Source organism: Physella acuta, unplaced genomic scaffold, assembly GCF_028476545.2.
Source record: "Physella acuta isolate Inbredline_101_S28 unplaced genomic scaffold, ASM2847654v3 ptg000105l, whole genome shotgun sequence".
Taxonomy (NCBI): Eukaryota; Metazoa; Mollusca; class Gastropoda; family Physidae; genus Physella; species Physella acuta.
The window spans coordinates 918,636-945,098 of record NW_026731625.1 but is presented as its reverse complement, the minus strand read 5'-3'; the positions used below and the strand labels follow the sequence as shown (position 1 = coordinate 945,098).

Below are 26,463 nucleotides of genomic sequence, written 5' to 3'. Positions count from 1 at the left end.
ACTGTTTAATGCGACTGGATCGTCCGGATGTTTCAATTTTATGAGGGTATATTGTATATCTATGGTCACCTTAGGCCTCCCCCCCCCCACCCAAATAGGAAAAAATCCCCAAGGTAGCTCATTTATATATATATATATATATATATATATATATATATATATATATATATATATATATATATATATATATATATATATATATGTTTATCATAGCATTTTATTCTTTATGTGTTTGTGTACTCCATGCACATTTTCAACTTTAGGCTTAAACCTTTGGGTCCTTTATAATCCAGATGCTGTCCAGTTTAGCGTGGTTATAAATAGAACGTTGTTCCCAGTACAAGTGGCTAGCATTTTTAACTAACAAACGTCCATAACTATTGAAAGCATCTTTATCCAGACGAAACGCTGACCATTCATCTAAGGAAAAAAACAATGACACATGAAGCTTTAAAGACGTTATTGTACAATCGAAAATATGAAACTATTATTAATTAATCTATGTTGAATTTTTAAATTTAGAAATATTATCAACATTCCCGTCAATTTCAAACATGGGAAAGTCTCAGGCAAATCGAAGCACCAAGTTTGCAGGAAAAACAGAAATCGTTTCACCGAGTTTCAGAGATAAAAAAAAAAGCGTACTTGCGTTTCTCAGAAACTTATCCGTTCTCTCTATGCTGCCGGCGGCCCCTGTTATGATTTGAACTGGCAGAGGGGGGTTGATGTAGGACTTTGGCCCAACCTCCCAATTGTAAACTGGCCATAGCCGCTCATAGTTGTGTTCATGAGCTTGAATGATTAGGTCCACTTGAAACTCAACAAATATATCTTCTAGGCTGATGGAACCAATGGGGAAGAAAGAAATGTATCAACAAATATATCTTATAGACTGTAATAGATTGAGATAATTGTGAGGTCAAGGGAACTCACTCTTCTGTATTAGTATTATATTTATATTGTTATCTTGAGTGATGTCCCTTGTGCATTGTACTTCCTTCCTCTCTCTGATTGTCAACATGTAGTTAGACCCAATAAACGTTATATACAACCACATGCTTCTATCGTCAATCTATCACATTTTGGCGACGAGGATAAAGATCTACTAGAAAGAGCACCTACTTACGCAAAAAAGAGGTTTGCTAGAGCTTATTGGCTAATTATTTCTAGAATAATGGCGCTGTATGGCCAAATAAAGCAATTTGATTCGAATGATGAAATCATTCAGGATTACCTAGATAGGTTAAGCTTTTACCTTGAAGCAAACGACGTGACGATAGAAGCCAAAAAGAGAGCTGTGTTGTTAACAGTCATAGGGCCTCAACAATTTAGGCTACTAAAGGACTTATGCGCACCAGCTAGTCTAACTACCAAGAGCTTTAACGAGCTGAGCAAATTGCTAACAGACCACCATGCGCCTACCCCATCAAAGTTTCTATGTAGAGCTAGATTTGACAGTAGGACTCGTCAACCAAACGAGTCAATATCAGAATATGTTGCTGCTTTACGTCATTTAAGTAGATTTTGTGAATTTGGAGACACGCTGTCTGACAGATTATGTGAAAAGTTTGTGACAGGTGTAAACAGCCCTGATGTTCAAAGAAAGTTGCTGCTTGAGTCAGATCTAACATTAGAAAAAGCAATACAACTCGCAACTTTATTCCAGCAGTCATCCGAGGCGGCAAAATCTCTAGCACCTTCAGAGATCCATGCAGTAAACAGCAGGTTAGTCAATAAACATCAACCCCATCAGAGCATTCCAACTTATGTTAAACAGCCTGCTCATTCAAATCCTAGATCTAAATCTAGTAATAATTATCAAAAATGTCATCGATGCAAAGGTCCCCATGCATCTCATCGGTGCAAGTTCAAGTCTGCAACTTGTTATAAGTGCAGTAAGCAAGGTCACATTGCCAAGGCCTGCTTTGCAAAGTCTTCGTCTGTTGCTAAATCTAGCCAGTCAAGACAGTACCGCAACCAAAAGCAGCACTATGTTAACTCTCACCAAGACTACCTAACCCAACCAATGAACCACTCTACCTGTGAAAATGCTCAAACTGATTCGCAGCCGGATTTCAACCTGTTCTCTGTGAAATCAATAAGTCATGCTCCCATCAATGTACTAGTTAATATCAACGGTAAGAGCATCAGCTTCCAACTTGACACTGGAGCATCTCTAACAGTCATAACAAAGAAAGATTTTGACGCTGTCACAGGAGGATCAGTGCCTCTACAGCCATGTCACAAGTGTCTAACAACATACACTGGTGACAATGTTCCGGTAATAGGAGAGTGTATGGTTCATGTAAGTTATAATGGTCAAAGTGTTAAACTTCCTCTTCTTGTGGTTGAAGGAAATGGACCGCCATTACTAGGTAGGAACTGGTTAAGTGATCTTAAGTTAAATTGGGAGAGTATTTGTTCATTGAACAATGGAAAAGAATCTAGCCTTACTTCACTAGATAAAGTTATATCTGAAAATAAATGTGTTTTTGGTAACTCTGGATTACTAAATGATAGAACAGTGAAGTTAAGCATTAAAGACACAAATCCAAGATACTGCAAAGCTAGAGTTCCACCTTATGCAATGAGGAATAAAATTGAAAATGAGCTAAGTAGATTGGAATCTAATGGCATCATAAAGAAGGTAGACTATTCCGATTGGGCGTCGCCCATTGTGCCAGTGTTAAAGAAGGATGGTTCTATAAGAATTTGTGGAGATTATAAAACTACACTGAATAAGCAAATAGAGCTAAATAGGTACCCTATACCTAACATTGAGGAAATCTCTTTGAATTTGGCAGGAGGAGACAAATTCACTGAATTAGACTTTAGTCATGCTTACACTCAACTAGAACTGCATCCAGATTCAAAAGTCTATACGACAATAAACACACATAAAGGACTCTACCAATATGAAAGACTATGTTTTGGCATATCATCCAGCCCTGGAATTTTCCAAGCTGTCATGGACAGTATTTTTAAGGACATTCCAAATGTTTGTGTGTACTTTGACAATGTGTACATAACTGGTAAGAATGACACTGAACATCTTAAAACACTTGATAAAGTATTGAAAATTGTTGGTGAAAAAGGTTTAAAGATAAACAAAGATAAATGTCAATTCATGCTGACAGAAATTAGTTTTCTTGGTTATATATTAAGCAAGCAAGGTCTCAGACCTCAACCTGAGAAAACAAAAGCCATTAAAGAAGCACCCAAACCTGAAAATACCCAACAACTAAGAGCTTTTTTGGGCTTGATAAATTACTATGCAAAGTTCATAGGAAATCTGTCTGGTAAACTATCACCACTGTACAAGCTGCTACAGAAAAATGCAACTTGGCACTGGGGTAAACAACAAGAAGCTGCTTTTAATACAGCAAAAGAGGCTTTGTCTGCTGACACCTTACTAACTCACTATGACCCAGGGAAAAGACTTATATTAACATGTGATGCTTCACCAGATGGTGTAGGAGCAGTCTTGTCCCACATGGATGAGAAGGGTGACAGACCCATTGCTTTTGCCAGTAGATCTTTGAACCAGGCTGAGAAAAATTATTCTCAGTTAGATAGGGAAGGCTTAGGCATCATTTTTGGTGTTAAGAAATTTCATAAGTTTCTGTTTGGTAGGAAGTTCACCATCTTTACAGATCATAAACCATTGCTAGGTTTATTTGGAGAAAACAAAACCCTACCTGAGCATGCCTCACCAAGAATTCAAAGATGGGATATCACACTAACTGCATACAATTATGAATTGAAATACAAACCTGGATCTGAGAATAGTGCAGATAGTCTTAGTAGATTACCTTTAAAAAACCAAAGCCTGAGCTATGTACCAGAAGATGTATTTGTTCTCTTCACTATCATGGATAACTCCAATATAAATGTGAATGATATTAAAAGAGAAACACAAAAAGATGAGTGCTTAATAAAAGTATATGAGTATTGTAAGAATGGTTGGCCTGAAGAGTCTGTGAATGATGACTTAAGGCCATATTAAATAAGAAATAAAAACCTTTGTGAAGATAATATAAAAGATGGAGAAGATGCAGTCCATTATCAGTCAGAGTTGCCTAAACAAAGTATTTGTAACTTAATAAATGATTATGGTGTTATGGCAATTTCAAATGTTTTAAAGAGAATACATTAGTAAGAAGGAATGTGATCATCAAACAACTTTGCTAACATCTTTAGCACTTACAGAAACTAAAAGGGTAACATCAAAAGAAGAAAAAGATTTTTGCCATTTAATACACCCACTTCAAATACTGGATCACAGTTGCAAAGTGATATGGTCCAGAATATTACTCATAAACAGTATTTTTGGTTACCAGGAAAGCACTATCAGATTACCTGAGAAAATTGATCAATCAAAGAAATCTATGTCAATTAAGGATCTGAATAATAGCATAATACTTTCAGATGCCAATTCAAAAATAGTTCCATTAAATCATGACAAACATTCATTGAAAGAGAATTTGGTGTTAATGAGAATGTGTATCTAAGAAATTATGGGAGAAAGGAAAAATGGATACCAGGTCAAATTGTTCAATGTACAGGACCTGTGCCTTATAAAGTTAAAAATAACTTGTGCAGATAATAAGTGTGAATCTGTCAATCCCACCAAATCTGAACAGTTCACACCAACTCAGTTTGTTCCACAACCAAGTTCTGTTGATATGAGTGAACCAAGTTGTCTGGAGTCAGAAAATGTAAATTCTGGAGTTAATGATTTAAATCCTAGACCTCCTGAGATAGAGAATCCAGATGGTCAGAATTTTGAGTCACCAAATCAAAAGCCACTGAGAAGGTCAAGCAGGACAATCAAAGTCCCAAATAAGTTAGACCTATGATTTTAAAGGTCAAAAGGACTTTGACATCATTGTTTTGTATCTTGATTATGTTGTAGCATATTGTGCATTGTTTGTAAGGATGTAATCTACCATAGTGTTCATGTTACAATATAATTGGTGATTTTAGGATACTATCATTATTGTTCTATTGAGAGATGTGTTATTGTGTTCTAAGGATAAAGGGATGTAATAGATTGAGATAATTGTGAGGTCAAGGGAACTCACTCTTCTGTATTAGTATTATATTTATATTGTTATCTTGAGTGATGTCCCTTGTGCATTGTACTTCCTTCCTCTCTCTGATTGTCAACATGTAGTTAGACCCAATAAACGTTATATACAACCACATGCTTCTATCGTCAATCTATCACATAGACTGATGAAACCGATGGGGAAGAAAGAAATTTAACAACAAATATATCTTCTAGACTGATAGAGCCGATGGGGAAGAAAAAAAAATTGAATACATTTTAGTGAGACCAGAAAATGCGTAACTGAAAACATCGTCGAAAAAATGTGCTTGGTATTTTTATTTTTATAATTTGAAGTCGTAAAACCAAATAATGAGCCCATGTACATTGTAGTAGACTCTGTAATTAAACAATTTTCCACGATAGATGACCCAATGTAAGTCTGATTTGTATAGTGGGTTTGAATGTGCGCACTTTTCTGTATTTGCATTTTCGGCTACGCATTTTTTCGATGCGCATTTTTTTCTGGGAACCCACCAGTACTACCAAAATTGTTTAAGCATATTCTTGGCAAAGGTTCTTCATTGGCAAAGATAAGAACAAAGTTTGTCTTCATCAGTAAAAATTTTACGTGCAGTGATTTTTTCCACGGACGTCACACTTCTGTGTGTGGGATGGATCTCGTGAAGGGGGAAGGAGTGGAAAGATTAGCCAGTTTTGTAGCCTTAGAGGGTTCCGATGTCCCAAGTTCCAATTCTGTTTTTTTTCACTTGGTCGTCAGAAAATGTGTCGTTGTGCCAGCTTCTTGTGTCGGTGTGCCAGCTTCTTGTGTCGGTGTGCCAGCTTCTTGTGTCGGTGTGCCAGCTTCTTGTGTCGGTGTGCCAGCTTCTTGTGTCGGTGTGCCAGCTTCTTGTGTCGGTGTGCCAGCTTCTTGTGTCGGTGTGCCAGCTTCTTGTGTCGGTGTGCCAGCTTCTTGTGTCGGTGTGCCAGCTTCTTGTGTCGTTGTGCCAGCTTCTTGTGTCGGTGTGCCAGCTTCTTGTGTCGGTGTGCCAGCTTCTTGTGTCGGCTGTGCCAGCTTCTTGTGTCGGTGTGCCAGCTTCTTGTGTCGGTGTGCCAGCTTCTTGTGTCGGCTGTGCCAGCTTCTTGTGTCGGTGTGCCAGCTTCTTGTGTCGGTGTGCCAGCTTCTTGTGTCGGTGTGTCAGCTTCTTGTGTCGTTGTGCCAGCTTCTTAAATGTTTTCGCTCGAGGTAAGTCTTCTCGTTGGTTTTCTGTAGCGGGTTGTTGTTTTATAGGCTTGTTAAATCCAGCTCCAATCCTCCCTCTGTAGCAGGTTTTACGATTACAATACTTTCTCTATACTTCGTATATACGAGAAAGTAAAAAGACGATGTAGACAACAGATAAAATTCCATCCACGATTAAACACCAACCCACTTCTGATGAAGATATGCCAAATTAAAATTAAAATAGACACAATGAACACTAACTCTCTTTATTTGAAGGTAATTACACCAACCCTCTTCATGTGAAGGTAATTACAATAACCCACTTCATGCGAAGGTAATTACACTTACCATCTTCATGTGAAGGTAATTACACTTACCATCTTCATGTGAAGGTAATTAGACCATTCCACTTCATGTGAAGGTAATTACACTAACCCTCTTCATGTGAAGGTAATTACACTAACCCACTTCATGTGAAGGTGATTACACTAACCCTCTTCATGTAAAGGTAATTAGACTAACCCTCTTCGTGTGAAGGTAATTAGACTAACCCTATTCATGTGAAGGTAATTAGACTAACCCTATTCATGTGAAGGTAATTAGACTAACCCTCTTCTCACTCTGGAGTTTGGATACGCGCAGTCAGACCCGCGGCTACCACTGCAGTACATGGGCCTGTGGCCAAACGCTATCACCCACGGCGTCCGCTCACGGTTCACTCCCCGCAGGTTGTTCACCAGCCACCGTTTCTGGAGCTCAGCATTTCTACCCGAGCTTGCAAAAAACACCTCCGATGAATAACTGCATTCAAAGTGATAATGTTAGCATTATTACAAGCTACAATTATAATGGGTTTTTTTTTTTGGTGGGGTGGTGGTGAGGTTGGCGTGGTAACATGATCTAAATCGGGTGTTGGGGCGTAGTAGCATGATCTGATTCAATACTAACAACTGTATTGGGAGGGGGGAAGGGTAAAAAACAAATGCTCAAAACTTCTAATTTACTAAACACAACCATGGTTATTTTATCCGTTTTTAAAGGTCTAGGGCCTAGGCCTATAGCAATCCTTACTGAGGTTAATATTAAAAATTATGTTATTTGACAAGTTTATGTGAGTGTGAACGAAATGTTTAAAAAATGCTGTCGTGATTTTGTATCACGAAATCTTCAAATTTTCGTAAAATTTCAGATATTTTTTCATAAAAAGGAAATAGGAATTGCCCAAATGCCCCGTTAACATCAAAATACGGAGTTTCCCAGGAATATCAAAATTAGGAGTTTCCCTAAAATATTAAAATGAGGGGTTGCCCCGTTTCAAAATCACAATTAAAATATGAAAACTATAAATTGCATGTTATAATATCAAAATGAGGAGATAGCCCGTTATAATATCAACATTTGGAAGATAATAAAGAACACCCTAATGAAATTATGTTTCCTGAGACTGACCTGAAAACATGTATGACAGATGTCAGTACAGTACCACTGACCTGACAAAGTGCACAGGGCCGATGTCAATGCTGTACCACTGACCTGACAAAGTGCACAGGGCCGATGTCAATGCTGTACCACTGACCTGACACGATGTCAATGTTGTACCACTGACCTGACAAAGTGCACAGGGCCGATGTCAATGCTGTACCACTGACCTGACAAAGTGCACAGGGCCGATGTCAATGTTGTACCACTGACCTGACAAAGTGCACATGGCCGATGTCAATGTTGTACCACTGACCTGACACGATGTCAATGTTGTACCACTGACCTGACAAAGTGTACAGGGCCGATGTCAATGTTGTACCACTGACCTGACACGATGTCAATGCTGTACCACTGACCTGACAAAGTGCACAGGGCCGATGTCAATGTTGTACCACTGACCTGACACGATGTCAATCACTGACCTGACAAAGTGTACAGGGCCGATGTCAATACTATACCACTGACCTGACAAAGTGTACAGGGCCGATGTCAATGTTGTACCACTGACCTGACACAATGTCAATGCTGTACCACTGACCTGACAAAGTGCACAGGGCCGATGTCAATGCTGTACCACATCTTATGTACGGGAGTTGGCCAGTCCGAGCCCGGCATGGAAAAACGGTGTCTGTAGTGTTCGAAACTTTCTCTCTCACTTTCTGGAGAAAGGTCAAGGCTGATAGGCACTCTGTCCATACTGACCCACATGGGTCTAGCCCATACTGACCCACATGGGTCTAGCCCATACTGACCCACATGGGTCTAGTCCATACTGACCCACATGGGTCTAGTACAAACTGACCCACGTGGGTTTAGTACAAACTGACAAACATGGGTCTAGTCCATACTGACCCACATGGGTTTAGTACAAACTGACCCACATGGGTCTAGTCCATACTAACAAACATGGGTCTAGTACATACTGACAAACGTGGGTCTACTCCATACTGACAAATGTGGGTCTAGTCCATTTGTTGGCAGTGTGTAATTGTGTAAATTATGCTGTGTAGATGAAGATGAGTGAAGTAAAGTAGATTTATATTGTGTAAATGATTAAGAGTAAAGAAGATTTATACTGTGTGTAAACGGTTGATTGTAAAGTGGTTTTACCGTGGTTTCCTGGACACGTCATGTAAGGGATGAAGGCCGCCACAGGTTCTATCAGCTCCATGAAGTAGTCACCAACCTGCGAGTTCAAACTTACGTCATTAGATCTTTTGCTTTGGGGTCCAAGAAAACGCATTTAAAAATATTCTCTTAGATAAACAAAAATATAGCTGGTTAAGGTTAAAAAAAAATAACAGTTCACCTGAGAAACATAAGCAAGGCACCAAGAAAAAAGTACACAAATGTTAACTCGGGCACCAATGTATTCACCAAACCATTCTGAGCGTCCATAAAACTTACTTTAGGTAAGTCATGAATGAATTTAAAAAGGTATTCACCAAACCATTCTGATGATGCAAGTCGTAAGCAAAGTCCCCCACATGAAAGAGAGCTGTGTAGTTGCCAGAAAAAGCTTCGTTGATCAGGGATGGGGTGGTGTTGGAGTGGATGCCTAAATCTCCAAACATCAAAAAGTCAGGAGACCATTTCTGAAAGTTTTTATAAAAACATCGGAGGTCATGTAAGAGAAATATTGGACTGTATCAAGATTTCAAACAAAAACATCAGAGGTCATGTCAGAGAAATATTGGACTGTATCAAGATTTCAAACAAAAACATCAGAGGTCATGTCAGAGAAATATTGGACTGTATCAAGATTTCAAACAAAAACATCAGAGGTCATGTCAGAGAAATATATTGGACTGTATCAAGATTTCAAACAAAAACATCAGAGGTCATGTCAGAGAAATATTGGACTGTATCAAGATTTCAAACAAAAGGTTCAGAGGTCATGTCAGAGAAATATTGGAATGTATCTAGGATTTCCTACATTGCCTGCAGGTGGTGTCTGGAAGTAAAAGATTCTTGAATAGCTCTCATTGCTCACAGCCATGTAGTAGTACATTGTTTCTGGTAACAGATGCTGAAAAAATTGGGGGAAAAACACATTTTCAGCAACATGGTTTGAGAACAAATACATGTTAAAAATAAAATCCTACCATTAGGTGCGTGCAAAGGAAATTCTTTTCCACTAAACTTGGCACATAAAAACAACAAAGTTATGAGACAAGTCCTTTTATACAATGTGCAAAGCCACTACAGACTTTCTTCTGTGTCCTCCCTCCCCGAAGAAAGTCTACCCCCCCCCCCCCCAACAAAATGGACTTTATATCTTAGTTTGAGAACAATCACATGTTACAAATAAAATTGTACCATCAGGTGCGTACAGAGGAAGTAGTTTTCCACTAAAATAGTCACATAAATACAACTCAAGCCCCCAGCAACGAATGCAGAACAAAACTTATGAACTGGTCAGAACAAAACTTATGAACTGGTCAGAACAAAACTTATGAACTGGTCAGAACAAAACTTATGAACTGGTCAGAACGACAAATTTGATACAATATTTATATATGAAATTTTATCAACCTAGCTGTAACGGTACTCAAATTATCGTGTTCACAGGCATATACACACACATACACACACATACAAACGGACACATTTGGAAAACTTTGTTTTTCCGACTCGGGGAGGTGTAAAACGGCGAGATTTGTGAAAATCTCGGTTTCGATTTTTTGCACGATTATAATACTTCCTCTATAGGCCTACTTCGTATACGAGAAAGTACAAATTAAGTATTTGAAAATTTATTTTAAAAAATGTCTAGATATATCCCGACTGCACTGGAGTTACCATCTAAGAATATTCGAGAAAGTTTAGGGGAGATAACTACTGCTTTATTAGTTACTAATTTGATATCGTATTAGATTAAAAACTTGTTATTATAGCGTTGTTTTTGGAGACAAAATGATGTATCGGGGAAGTTGTATCAGTCTAAATAGTTACAACATTTGCCATAAACCCACTTGCGGGTGCCGGGTGAGTAAAAACAGTAATTTCAGTCCAACCCGTTAATAAGATTCCCGACCATTTGGCCTATGACAAAAAGGCTCCCGAAAAGAAAAAAATGGCCGATAACAAAATGAGATTTGCAAAGTATGCACGCCATGTACGTGCAATATGAGGTAAGTGCACGGCGGGTGCACCAAGCTATGACATGAACGTGACACGTGACCAGTCAGGATAGTGACGTCACGAGTCATGCACTTGGTCAGGATAGTGATATCATGAGTCATGCACTTGGTCAGGATAGTGATATCATGAGTCATGCACTTGGTCAGGATAGTGATATCATGAGTCATGCACTTGGTCAGGATAGTGATATCATGAGTCATGCACTTGGTCAGGATAGTGATATCATGAGTCATGCACTTGGTCAGGATAGTGAAATCATGAGTCATGCACTTGGTCAGGATAGTGATATCATGAGTCATGCACTTGGTCAGGATAGTGATATCATGAGTGATGCACTTGTCGCAGTGGCGGAACTAGAAAAAATGGGCCACCCCGCAAAAAGTTTTTTGGGCCCCCCATATATGTATATATATATATATATATATATATATATATATATATATATATATATATATATATATATATATATATATATATATATATATATATATATATATATATATATATATATATATATATATATATATATGTATATATATATATATATATATATATGTATATATATATATATATATATATATATATATATATATATATATATATATATATATATATATATATATATATATATATTAACACACAATACAAACATAGGATACTCATTTCTGGCCTGATCGGGTTTTGAAAAAAAAAATTCAATTAAATCTAATCACAACAACATGTCATGTGTATCAGTGGCGGAACTAGAAAAAAGGCCCCCCCCCCGCAGAATTTTTTTGGGCCCCTATATATATATATATATATATATATATATATATATATATATATATATATATATATATATATATATATATAGAGAGAGAGAGAGAGAGAGAGAGATAGATAGATAGATAGATAGATATATAGATAGATATATTATATATATATAGATAGATAGATATATTATATATATATATGTAACTAGGGTAGGCCTAACTACTAGTTACAATCTGATGCAACTGATAACGAACGATAAGCCGCGACGCAGTATTACAGTCTGATGCAACTGATAGCAGGTGGCTTATTAAATCGGACTGATAACAATCTCAAAGCCAACGCGTGCTATTTTGGGAAACGGTACGAGGGGATTCAGACGGCCTGTCAACTTTGAGTGATAGGATGCAGATGTTTTATTAATCGGGCTGTACGTTAGAACTGCGCAACTAGTAGTCGGAGACATCGATTACAAATATCGATTACGGATGAATACAAGTACGAATACGAGTACGAATACAAGGGATAAATAGGAGGGGACGGCGGAGCTCGCTCTCTTTCGATCGCTCGCTTTAGATCAGTCAGTCTGTGTGACAGTTGGTTATAGAACGGGTTAGCCGTCTTGGGTTAAGAAGGACGATAGACATGTGGATTCAGTTATATGAAGCCTAGTGAGGACTGTTAGGGGTCAGTTGATTCAGACTATTATTGTGAAGCATTCCTGTTGATTCATTGTGTTATTTTGAAGCATTTCTTGATTCATGTAATAAAAGGATCAATAGCGAACCTGCATCTTCGAGTATTTCTACTGTGGTCGATGTTGTGTAGAATGAGTGGTTAAACTCGTTACATTTGGCACTACAGGCAAATAATCTCGTAACATGTGGCGTTGCGAGCAGGGTAACTGTTCGCTCGTTACAATTGGCGTCGTCGGACAGGATGAATTCAACGAGACTTGCCGCGTTAGGCACCCATAGTCAACCTAGTTCATAACTGTGTTTTGTGTGTGTGTGAATTCGAACATTCAGGGACAGTGAAAATTGAGGAACGAGGAAAATTTTTTCATACACACACGGTAAGAAATGTCTTTTTTATTTGAAGGGAATAAATAAAAGGGAAGACTGAAATCAGAATTGAGGAAATTGAAAAGAACAGAGATGAGACACCTTTCATTATCATTCTGGCTTGGTGTCACATGCTCTTTTGCTGCTGCAAGCATGTGGCTCAGTATACCCCTAGTTGTAGCACCAACTACCCTGGGGACAGCTATGGGGCTGACCACCAGCATCCAGATAATTGGCATTGGTATCTCCAACTGGGTTGTTGGACAAATACTAGGCAAAGATGACAACCAAGAGATAGATGTAACCCTTAGACACTGGAAATGTGTCATGATCTCCCTTTTGGGCAACACTATCTGCTGCATAGCTGCAACATTTTTCCTTGGTGTGAGGGGCAGACGCGGGAGTGGTATTTTAGATATCGGAAAGGGACAGAGACTCCTGCTGGCCCAACAATCTGAGCCAGATGAAGAAAGCCCAGAGATAGGCAACGGTGAAGATGACCCTTTGCCTCCAGAGGGACCAGGACAAAATTTGGACAAAAAGCCGATCCATATTGTGGTCCTGCCCAGTGAGTCCCACATCAACAAATTTTACGGGGACGGTAATCCAACTTTAACCAACAGGTTCAGTGAAGAGGTCAGGGCTGCCTGGGCCTCAAGATACATGTCACCAGAGGAAAGATTAAGACTGCTGATGGGAAGTATAGGAGAGACTGTCAGGGCAGAGGTCAAATGCCACGATAAAACCATCCAATCAGATCCAGATAAGGTGCTGGATCTAATTATGGAGACCTTTGGGGAGAGACGGTCGGGATCGCAACTGCTGTCGGTGTTTGTAGGTATAAAGCAGAGAATGGCGGAGAGTGTGATGGAGTATTCACACCGAATAAACAGGGCCTTTGATTCGGTAAAGGGCAAAACACCTGACATTGATGTACGCCTACTGAGGGACCAGTTCATCGAGGGGCTAGCAACCCCGATCTTAAGGAGAGAGTTGAAAGAGGAGGTCCACAAAGACCCGCAGTTGACCTTCCTTCAGGTCAGGAACTCAGCGATCCGCAGGTCCGAGGATGAGGACCAATCGAACTGTTCGGTAGACAAAGTCTCTGTGCCGGAACAGCAACAATCCCCACCCACAGGGACCGGCACGGTGGAAACCATGATGGCTCAACTGTTGGCTCACCTGGATAAGGTTGACCAACGATTGGAGAGTTTGGAAAGCAGGTCAACAGCTGAGAATCAGGAAAAGAACGGGCCAAAACAGAGACAGGTTGGACGGCCGCGACCCGCCGGTCCATCGCTCCGGTGGACGGCCGATGGTCGACCAATTTGCCTGTCCCGCTCACAACCCGGACATATGGCACAATACTGTCCGGTGAAACGATCGCCCTCTGTAAGGCAAGGCAAGGCTACAGAGAGGCGAGGTTATGGCTTAAGAAACAAAATGGGACAAACAATGAAAGAGTCTCAAACAAGACTTGAAGAGAAATTATCAGATATCGAAAAAGAACTTCAAATCACAGCAAGGCTGGGATCCATCGAACAGCGATGGGCAGCAGAATTGGCACTCTTTGACCTGGAGAGAAAATATCGCCCAGGGCAGTCCAATGGTAATGCTGACGCGTTATCAAGGAATCCTTACGAGAGACCGGGCGATGAGGAAGAAACGCTGACAGGAATATGTGAGGTCAGAGCGTCAACAGATATCCCTCACGGGGTGCAAGTGAACAATTTGTTGGTAGAGAAAAATGATGATAAGCAGAAAATTGGTAGACTTAATAAAGGAATTCAAAGTCTAACCAGGAAACTGGATAGGAAAAGTTCATGCAAATCAAAAGCACAGGAGAAATGTTCATCTTTAAAGTGTCTGTTATCGGAAGAAGTAAATAAAAATATTAGACAACAGAACAGTGTTGGCAAACTAGAAGAAATGATAGACAAAGAAAGGCTAGTGATGCAAAACGGACAGACCGGGGTGGAGCACATTTCCACAGAGCCCGGACATATGGACATTAGTGATTTTAATTGCCTTAATCACAAAGAGATAAGAGATGCCCAGAGAACGGATAGTGGCTTACAGCCGCTGTTGAAACACGTCCAGGAACAAAAATTCCCAGGAAGAAGGGAAAGAGAACAATTTGGTCGAGAAACAAAGAAAATACTGAGTCAGTGGGACCGTCTCAGTATAAAGGATGGTGTTCTCATGCGGAGAATTCATGACCAAATTGATGGGACAATACACCAGGTGGTGGTGCCTGGACAATTACGAGAAGAAGTGCTAAGGTTGGCACATGACAGGGCAGGACACCAGGGTCAGGACAGGACGCACAAAATATTACGACGGAGGTGTTACTGGCCCAATATGGAAATGGAGGTCAAACGCCATTGTGAGGCTTGTGTGAGGTGTCAGCATGCGAAAATGCCAGTTGTCAAAATGAGACAGCCATCAGGACACCTACTAGCGACAAAACCACTAGAGATTGTGGCTATGGACTTTACGTCGTTGGAGCAATCATCGGATGGGACGGAACATGTGTTGGTAATGACTGATGTATTCACCAAATGGACGGTGGCGGTGCCCACACGAGATCAGACTGCCAAAACAGTGGCAAAGGTATTAATAGAACATTGGTTCATCAAATATGGCATACCAAGACAATTACACTCTGACCAAGGAAGGGCCTTCGAGTCAGAAGTAATCAACCAACTGTGCAGCCACTACGGGATCAACAAATCTAGAACAACCACATTTAATCCGAAAGAAAACGGACAGTGTGAGCGGTTCAACCGCAGCATGCATGATTTGCTGCGTACCCTAGAACCTGAACAGAAAAAACGTTGGCCGGATTTTCTCCCAGAGTTGGTATATCTATACAACTGCACCCCCCATGCCACAACGGGCCTTGCGCCACACATGTTGCTGTTCGGACGGGAGGCTCGACTCCCTCTTGATTTGTTCCTAGGAAAAAGGGAGAGTATGACTGGCTCATACACCGCACTGGAATATGTGAATGAACATATGAGAAGAATTAGAGAAATGTACAGGGTAGTACAGGAAAGACTAGAACATGAATCTCGGCGAAGGGAACCGCCGGTACAGACAAAGGACCCGCCACTCAAACTGAACGACAGGGTATTACTGCGTAGCCACCCGTTAGGCAGAAATAAGATCCACGACCTCTGGGGACAGGAGATATGGCAAGTCGTGGAGATGCCTAAAGTAGCAGGTGGCCCCTTTAAGATAAGACCCATCGATCACGCCAAACCGGATCGGTGGGCGAACATTGCTCAATTAAAGAAATATTGGAATAGGCAAGAAGAGCAGTTACACACAGAGAAACCTAAGACAATTAGGGAACCGGAAGTTACAACGGAAATTCACATACCCATCCCGGAACCATATCACCATCAACAGAACAACAGCGATACACAAGTGGAGGATAACGGCAACAAAGAGGATCCCGTTCCTCCCAGAAGCAGAGAGACAGTAGACCATCAGATAAGTGGTCCGCGGAGAAGTTTGAGGAACAGAAGGAAGACGAAATTTTTTGTCAGCAACCATCAATTCTTTCATGGTCGCGCTGGTATGAGAACAGACTGTTCAAAAAGCTATAAAAGTGAACTGGTGAAGGCACCAAATGGAAAGGGTGGATGTGAATTCTAGAACTGTTTTGTGTCTCAGGAAGATGATGTAGACACAGTTGATATGTGAAATAGGTATAACTGTCAATCGTATACGAATGGGACGACGTGGACAGTGAGTGGAACAATAAATTTTTTTTACGATGGTGCGATTGACTTTGGAGGAATGCACCTGCCAAGCGTTGTTTGTGGTTGAAAACACACAAAAAAAGGCAGGGGTGGATGTAACTAGGGTAGGCCTAACTACTAGTTACAATCTGATGCAACTGATAACGAACGATAAGCCGCGACGCAGTATTACAGTCTGATGCAACTGATAGCAGGTGGCTTATTAAATCGGACTGATAACAATCTCAAAGCCAACGCGTGCTATTTTGGGAAACGGTACGAGGGGATTCAGACGGCCTGTCAACTTTGAGTGATAGGATGCAGATGTTTTATTAATCGGGCTGTACGTTAGAACTGCGCAACTAGTAGTCGGAGACATCGATTACAAATATCGATTACGGATGAATACAAGTACGAATACGAGTACGAATACAAGGGATAAATAGGAGGGGACGGCGGAGCTCGCTCTCTTTCGATCGCTCGCTTTAGATCAGTCAGTCTGTGTGACAGTTGGTTATAGAACGGGTTAGCCGTCTTGGGTTAAGAAGGACGATAGACATGTGGATTCAGTTATATGAAGCCTAGTGAGGACTGTTAGGGGTCAGTTGATTCAGACTATTATTGTGAAGCATTCCTGTTGATTCATTGTGTTATTTTGAAGCATTTCTTGATTCATGTAATAAAAGGATCAATAGCGAACCTGCATCTTCGAGTATTTCTACTGTGGTCGATGTTGTGTAGAATGAGTGGTTAAACTCGTTACATTTGGCACTACAGGCAAATAATCTCGTAACATGTGGCGTTGCGAGCAGGGTAACTGTTCGCTCGTTACATATATATATATATATATATATATATATATATATATATATATATATATATATATATATATATATATATATATATATATATACCGAGGGGTCTATGGGGGGGGGGGGTTATGACCCCCCCTAACCCCCCCCCCCTGCCTACGCCACTGGCTAAATCACATATTTCCGTTAGGAGTCCCCACTCAAATATGTACAAATGTTAGGCCTATGACAGAAACCTTTGCGGGGTTGTACTCAACAGTTTTCTAAGTTTTCATGGCGATTGGGTGTATGATGCAGTAATGCATAATAATAATAGAGAGAAAAATGTTTTTCACATGTACAACTGTATGTGGCCAGGTCACGCGTTGGATAACCTTCTGATTTAGGGGAGGGGGGGATTAACAAAAAGCCAGACCCTCACACACCCCCACCTCAATGACTATTAATAATGTTCAATTAATTCTAAAAGTTCTAATTAATTTCTAAATAATTATATAAAAAATAATCTTACCTGCCCTGTTTTGTGAATTAGATGTGCCTAATACTATGAAAGTAAATTAATATGTGTTTACTAGATCTAGTGCTGTCTAGTGTCTGACAAAATGTGCTGAAGTGGTGAATCGTATGGTTAGGAAGTAGTTCATAAACGATACATTTATCTCCTCGATACTTGTGAGGTTGAGAAAGAGGGATGGGATAGGGGTCGGCTCGGGAAAAAACTTGAAAGGGACAACAAAACGCCTTGATCTATGTACGTCAGCATCGCCCATTGTAAAACTTACTCAGGGGAGATAATTTGAAGTATAGGCCTTAAAAGGTTACTATATTTCTTGTAAAATCAAAAACAAGTAAACGTATATAAAACTGAAGTTTCTAGTATTATATTATTTTTTAAAAATTATTTGTACGATACAAGATAGTACCGGATACAAATTCAACCACTATCACAAACACATATTAACATTGAAAAATGTACAATGGATTTCGGGTCCCTTACCAATGCCGCAAATAAGAACCGCGCATCATGAAAGCCCACTTCATATGTAGCGGCTTTTCGTGCTATGGACTTTGTTGTTTTTTTAAAAAGAATTTTGCCGGCGACATCGTGTGTTTGATTGTAGGGAAATAGAAATCGGCCTTGACGATGGTTAAAAAATACAACTATAAATAACTGTTTTAAATATGTAAAAAAATTGTCGACAATTTTTTAACCCCCTTTTTGGTCCCCATCCCCTGCCCCATCCGCCACAGTACACTTTGGAGGATCGGTCAAACAGTTACGTGTCCTCTTTTTAGCTATCAAAGGGAGGGGGGGGGGGCAACGAGTCAAAGAAGTCATTCAAAATTTGAAGAGTTGCCTGTATTTTACACTGTAGTTTGTGTAATGGATTTTATCTTTTGCGGAAGAGCGTGGTATAGTGACTGTAAAATAAAAATAATCGTACCGCAGCTACAGTGTTTTTCTTTTACAAACCAAATATTAAGGCAAAAATTAAATTCAAAATTTAAAAAAATATATTAATTTTGGTCAGCCGTGGGCCCCTAAAGGGCCTGCCCCCCCCCCCTTCCCGCGCATTGCAGGGTCTGGCGGGACTGTAGTTCCGCCCCTGTTCATCAGGTAAATGAACAACTACTGACTAGTGTCTTTAACAAAATGTGTGAACTGGTCAGTTTACAGTTCATAGACGGTTCGTTAATCAATGCATTACATCTTATTGTAAGAGTAAGGGTGTGGTGAGAGGTAGAGGTGAGGGGTAGGGGGCAGGGGGGGGGGAGAGAGTTGGGAAGGGAAGGGGACAAGAAAGCGTGCCGGCACAGTCAAATTTCAGATGCTTTGTCTTTGAAGTTGTTTATATGTCTGGCGGTCTCTCGAGCTATAGTCTTTGCATTTTTCTCAAAGACGTTTGCCGACTATCGTGTTTGTTTGTAACTGTAGAAGAAAGATAACTCGACTTCCACCTAATTTTTTTTTAAAAATAATTTTGCCAGGTTTTTTGGGCCCCCAATTGGTCTGCCCCCCCCCCCCCGCATTGCGGGGTCTGGCGGCACTGTAGTTCCGCCCCTGACTTGTCGGGGTCGGTGTGGTCGAGTCGGGTAGATGAGGCTCGTTAGCTGGGGACAGCCACTTTTCTAGGAGAGACAACTCCAAAATGAAACAACTGCTGCCTGGTAGTTTGTTCTTGGTTGGACAAAGGCTATGGAAGTAAATCCAAAAAGAAAAGCAGGCTGAAATCTGACTCAATGGCTCTATGGCACATAACCAGTTGACACATACACGTAATTGTAATTAAGAACGAAGAAGAAGAAGCACAATCTGTATGTGTAAGTAACCAGACACGTTTACTGCATAAGCCAAGTCATCTGTAAGGCATGGGATATCTTCGTACGTTGTATACTATTAAGATTAAAAAATCTAGGACGATTGAATGTCACAAATAAATTAGATTGACCTGAACTTTGACTCGATGCAAATGTTTAAGGCCGTGTTTGTTTCTTTTATTGAAGAAAACATTTTCCGCTTGAATTTCCTGCTCCAGTTTCCAAGGAAACTTGCCAAGCTTCGCCTGGAACAGTATTTCATTATTATGTAGTTTCTCGCTTACAGTAAATTCGATCTAGATTTATATAATACAGTGATTAGTGGAACCACCCCATTACTACCACTGTACCACCCCATGTCTCTAGGCCCTACAACAAAACAAACTTCACTAGAACTAGTTGATTCCCCCATTACCCTCTATGTCTCTAGGCCCTACAACAAAACAAACTTCACTAGAACTAGTTGATTCCCCCATTACCCTCTATGTCTCTAGGCCCTACGCCTACAACAAAACAAACTTCACTAGAACTAGTTGATTCCCCCATTACCCTCTATGTCTCTAGGCCCTACGCCTACAACAAAACAAACTTCACTAGAATTAGTTGATTCCTCCATTAACCTCCGTGTCTCTGGGTCATACACTGAGAGAAGTCAATCTAAAATGCGTTACCTTTTCCTGTTCATTTTCTTTTCTCCTGTTTGTTTTTGTCGTGCATTTGTGTATGTGACAAAAGGCAGAGATTGTCGGATAACACCACGTCTTCATTTGTTTCCATAGTAACGCTGTGTCTACATACATCAATTTTCTAAATCTCTAAGAAGTTGGCCTATATAATTATGACAGCTTTTGCCCTTTAATAATTCTCAATGCTGCATTATGTTCAGTTCCTGAATGCCTTTTGTTTTCTAAAACCAATCGCTGTTTCAATTTCAAGGAAAAAGGTTCACCTAGAGAGCTGCATGGGTATTTAGTATCTATAGCTTACATACATATGTATGTCTTGATGATTTGATTGCTTTTGCAAGTTTCATTGAATGTCATAACGTCCCAGGTCCTTCATAGAGGGAAGATGTTTCTTTTGTTGGCCTCCACTAGTGTCCATCTCGTTACTGATGGGTGTGTCCATCTCCTGCTACTGATGGCTGGGTCCATCTCTTGTTACTGATGGGTGTGTCTCTTGCTACTGATGGGTGTTTCCATCTCTTGCTACTGATGGGTGTGTCCATCTCCTGCTACTGATGGGTGTTTCCATCTCTTGCTACTGATGGGTGTGTCCATCTCCTGCTACTGATGGGTGTTTCCATCTCTTGCTACTGATGGGTGTGTCCATCTCTTGCTACTGATGGGTGTGTCCATCTCTTGCTACTGATGGGTGTGTCCATCTCTTGCTACTGATGGGTGTGTCCATCTCTTGTTACTGATGGGTGTGTCCATCTCTTGCTACTGATGGGTGTGTCTCTTGTTACTGATGGGTGTGTCCATCTCTTGTTACTGATGGGTGTGTCCATCTCCTGCTACTGATGGGTGTGTCCATCTCTTGCTACTGATGGGTGTGTCCATCTCCTGCTACTGATGGGTGTGTCCATCTCTTGTTACTGATGGGTGTGTCCATCTCTTGCTACTGATGGGTGTGTCCATCTCTTGTTACTGATGGGTGTGTCTCTTGCTACTGATGGGTGTGTCCATCTCCTGCTACTGATGGGTGTGTCCATCTCCTGCTACTGATGGGTGTGTCTCTTGCTACTGATGGGTGTGTCCATCTCTTGCTACTGATGGGTGTGTCCATCTCTTGTTACTGATGGGTGTGTCCATCTCTTGTTACTGATGGGTGTGTCTCTTGCTACTGATGGGTGTGTCCATCTCCTGCTACTGATGGGTGTGTCCATCTCTTGCTACTGATGGGTGTGTCTCTTGCTACTGATGGGTGTGTCCATCTCTTGCTACTGATGGGTGTGTCCATCTCTTGCTACTGATGGGTGTGTCCATCTCCTGCTACTGATGGGTGTGTCTCTTGCTACTGATGGGTGTGTCCATCTCTTGCTACTGATGGGTGTGTCCATCTCTTGTTACTGATGGGTGTGTCCATCTCTTGTTACTGATGGGTGTGTCCATCTCTTGTTACTGATGGGTGTGTCCATCTCTTGCTACTGATGGGTGTGTCGGTCAGTGTCGGGATAGGTCCGGGGTGGACGGCTGTCCTAACGGCCCGGTGGAAGACCCACACTACACTCTGCCCTACCCCAGCAACCCCCTACAGCAAACTCCCATGAAGAGATTTGAGAAATGATAACAAAGTTACCGAACTTAATTCATTTGTTAAATTCCTTATTTAATTAATACCTTTTTTTATTTTCCTTACTTTATGGACACCAAGTTACCTTAATTTATTGACATCAAATTGCCTTACTTTATTGACATCAAATTACCTTACTTTATTGACATCAAATTACCTTACTTTATTGACATCAAATTACCTTACTTTATTGACATCAAATTACCTTACTTTATTGACATCAAATTACCTTACTTTATTGACATAAAATTACCTTACTTTATTGACATCAAATTACCTTACTTTATTGACATCAAATTACCTTATTATTGACATCAAACTACCTTACTTTATTGACATCAAATTACCTTACTTTATTGACATCAAATTACCTTACTTTATTGACATCAGATTACCTTACTTATTGACATCAAATTACCTTACTTATTAACATCAGTTACCTTACTATTACATAAACCATGCGTGGCCCACATTATAGTGACGTCATGAACGCTTGTCCCAAAAGACAAGTGCACGTGTTGTGGCTTGCATTGAGCCGCAGGGAATTGGGCTGGGGAATAATTAATGATCAACTTAATTGATCAACTAAATGACACGGTTTTTGTCAAGGTACAATATTTGCTCAGCAGTGATTGCACGTGCATGCGTGACTTACTAATCTAATACATTCGTAATATGTCTATAGGCTTATATATATATATATATATATATATATATATATATATATATATATATATATATATATATATATATATATATATACTAGTTGCATACCCGTGCTTCGCCACTGTGAATCTTTTTTAAATGTACCAGCTGGGGAGCAGAAACAGATCAAACACAAACGCAAACAAAAACCAAAAACACAATACAAACGTACACACACACGCAAACATAAACTCAAACACAAAAGAAAACACAACGCAAACAAACGAAAACTCAAACAAAACGCAAACACAACACAAACACAAAAGAAAACACAAACACAACGCAACACGCAAACACAAACATAAATGCAAACACAAAATAAACCGGGAGTGATCTCCCCAAAACTTTCTCGAATATTCTTATATAAAAAAACAGGGGATGGGAACTCGGGATATAGACATGAATTTGAATCCATTTTAAATACTTAAACTTTTTAAAATAGAATAAAATCTCGTAGAAAAAAGAATTGCACACCAGTGAACGCCAAATAAAATGTGCATAATAGTGCGGAATATTATTAGTACATTATAAATTTACACTAGTTTTTTTGAGAAATCGGAAATAGCGTAAATTAGTACTTCCGGTCGATGGAAATTATTCAAAATTTGAAAGAAGGCAAAGAATTAGGTCTTTTTCTTACATGTGAAATTTCATTTATCTATCTGAAATAGTACTCAAGTTATATTCTTTTGAAAAAATCAAAGTAGAAAAAGTACCACTTCCGGTTATCGTAAATCGCTCAAAAGTTGATATGGATCTACGATTTTGATAAAATTCTTATATATGAAATTTCATCAACCTAGCTGTAACGGTACTCAAGTTATCGTGTTTACACACACAGACACACACACGCAGACACACAGACATACGGACAAGATTGCAAAATTATGTTTTTCCGTATCAGTGAGGTGTAAAACGTCGAGATTTATAAAAATCTCGATTTTTTTTTGCACGATTACAAGACTTTCTCTATACTTCGTATATACGAGAAAGTAAAAACACAACGCAAACAAAAAACGCAAACAAACACAAAAGAAAACGCAAACACAACACAATATAAACACAAACGCAAAAAACACAAACAAAAAACACAAACGCTAACGCAAACACAAAAGAAAACGCAAACGCAAACTTGACATGCAAACACAAAACGCTTTATCATATGGCTTTGTCAAACAAACGGCAATGTATAATGTATTCCAATAATAATACTCTCACGGATGTCCAATTTGCATTCACTTTGTACGTAAATAACAATATTTAGCGTGAGTTGAATTTCTTTTTCAATTACCTCCCATAGCAAAATCATAAAACATTTTAATTAATTAGTTTTTTTTTCGCCATTACTATTATTATTATTTTTCTAGGCAAATAAACAAAAATATTATTTGACATTGATGTTTTTAATATTTTTTTAGCAGCAATGTGCGTATATTTAATATATTCTTCGCGTTCTTTTATTGACGTATGTGAAATAGTAAACATTCTGCCGACTATCAAAAAAATTATCCAAAAGATTTTTTTTTTTACCTGAGTCTGCCCCTTTAAGTCGTAAACATAAACATCCCTACTCCAATTTTCGTAATAAGACAATGCGATGCAAGTAAAATCAAGGCATGTGGTGTTTACTTTTATGGTTCCAAAATCTATAGCAATGACGGAATGACTGACTGACACACTACCATCCCGCTTATAATATATATATATATATATATATATATATATATATATATATATATATATATATATATATATATATATATATATATATATATATATATATATATATATATATGTATATATAATTTCTGTATAGATGAAAATGTGGTACATCCATACTCTCGACTAGCATCCAATGTACGAGTTATAGATTAAGGTGATGGCTTACAGATCAGCTGGAGGTTGTTTTGAAAGTCGGAGCTCATTCCAGGCAAAATAGCTAGGCATCTTGCCAAAACGAAGGCATCTAAAACCAGACAAAACAGGTTCCTTAGCATCGTCTGCAAATGGAATTCAAATTCATGTTGTTAAATGCCATACATGGTTTTCTAAAAACTAACAGGAACAGTAGCGTACGCAGGGGGAGCGGCCGCTCTCCCTACGACCATTTCAAGGATAGTGGCGCCCTTTTCGGAAAATAATAAAATAACATTTTAAACAAGTTCCTCAAAACACAAAAAAAAAAAAACAACAACAACAGCAGCAAACACAAAGTGAAACTATGAATCAAAGAATTCAAAAATGTCATGTTTTGTACTTTTTTAAGAACTCATCGCAAGTATATGTACAGCCTACTTCTTGGCTTACTTATCACAAGTATATGTACAGCCTACTTCTTGGCTTACTTATCACAAGTATATGTACAGCCTACTTCTTGGCTTACTTATCACAAGTATATTATGTACATCCTACTTCTTGACTTACTTATCACAAGTATATGTACAGCCTACTTCTTGGCTTACTTATCACAAGTATATTATGTACATCCTACTTCTTGGCTTACTTATCACAAGTATATGTACAGCCTACTTCTTGGCTTACTTATCACAAGTATATGTTCAGCCTACTTCTTGGCTTACTTATCACAAGTATATGTACAGCCTACTTCTTGGCTTACTTATCACAAGTATATGTACAGCCTACTTCTTGGCTTACTTATCACAAGTATATGTACAGCCTACTTCGTGACTTACTTATCACAAGTATATGTACAGCCTACTTCTTGGCTTACTTATCACAAGTATATGTACAGCCTACTTCTTGGCTTACTTATCACAAGTATATGTTCAGCCTACTTCTTGGCTTACTTATCACAAGTATATGTACATCCTACTTCTTGGCTTACTTATCACAAGTATATGTACAGCCTACTTCTTGGCTTACTTATCACAAGTATATGTTCAGCCTACTTTTTGGCTTACTTATCATCTTTGGTTTGTGTTATTCCTGCTGTATATAGAACATCAACCACATACAGATTGATCTCAACTCACAAGTGTAGTTTTTGCTTGAGTTGTCAGGCTAAATTCAGCCATCTTTTTTTAATGCGGAAGGCCTATTATCTTAAAAGAAATTTAGTTAAAACAATATAAAAAACCCTGAGGATAAGAGTATAACTGCCTCCAACTATTGGTGTTTATTTTACTATCAGAATCATAGCTTTTGAAACCGGTCAAACTGTGTGACTAAAGTTTAAAAAAAAAACAGTAAAGATTTGCATGAGCAATAAAGTGATAAAAACCCATACCTTATCATCATGTTAAAAAATAATCTTTATAGAACATTTAAAGCAGTAGCTAATTAAAAAAGTAAATGTCTGAAATTCAAAACCAATTAATGTTTTTAGTTTGTTTTATTACTGTATCCAATAAACGGAATTATTCTGTATAATTTGCATAAATTAAATTTTTTACGATTTTATATCGACTCCTCTTTTAAAAACTTTTTAAAAATTCTGTATGGTTTTAGCATTTATAATAAAAGTATAATTAATTCGGATTGTAGACAGCTCTTGTTTATAAAAACGAATAGAAATAAAAATACTATCTATCTATATATATATATATATATATATATATATATATAATTCTCTTCTTGAAGACGTTAGAAAACAAGCTGTAAGCGCGCCTTGCAGTCACCTCTCTTCCTCTCTAGGCATATCGCAACCTCCCCCACCCCCACATGGTCTGGTGACCTGTGGTTCACGCTAAATGTTTACAATCATAGAGCCGGGTTTAGTGACGCCTATTAGGGGCAGATAATTTAGTTTGAAACTATTTTAAACTTAGGGGAGGTAACTAAGAGGAGGCTACTTTCACGGGGTTGGGGGGGGGGGGTTGTAGGGTAGGGGTTGGGGAAAAGGAGG

At 39.1% G+C, this 26,463-nt stretch overlaps 2 protein-coding genes across 2 annotated transcripts in view; both read right to left on the bottom strand.

Annotated features, from left to right (window-relative positions):
* Nucleotides 1–26,463, bottom strand: part of LOC131931886 (zinc finger CCHC domain-containing protein 9) — a 63,442-nt gene that overhangs the window by 10,913 nt on the left and 26,066 nt on the right. The window lies entirely within an intron of this gene.
* Nucleotides 191–24,592, bottom strand: LOC131931832 (acid phosphatase type 7). The gene is made up of 10 exons (XM_059288699.1): nucleotides 24,487–24,592; nucleotides 22,334–22,443; nucleotides 19,730–19,843; nucleotides 9,694–9,786; nucleotides 9,203–9,352; nucleotides 8,868–8,943; nucleotides 8,296–8,416; nucleotides 6,885–7,076; nucleotides 646–839; nucleotides 191–420 (listed from the first exon to the last, which is right to left on the bottom strand). The coding sequence occupies exons 1-10, from the start codon at nucleotides 24,521–24,523 to the stop codon at nucleotides 266–268; spliced, it is 1,242 nt and encodes a 413-aa protein (XP_059144682.1). The 5' UTR covers nucleotides 24,524–24,592; the 3' UTR covers nucleotides 191–265.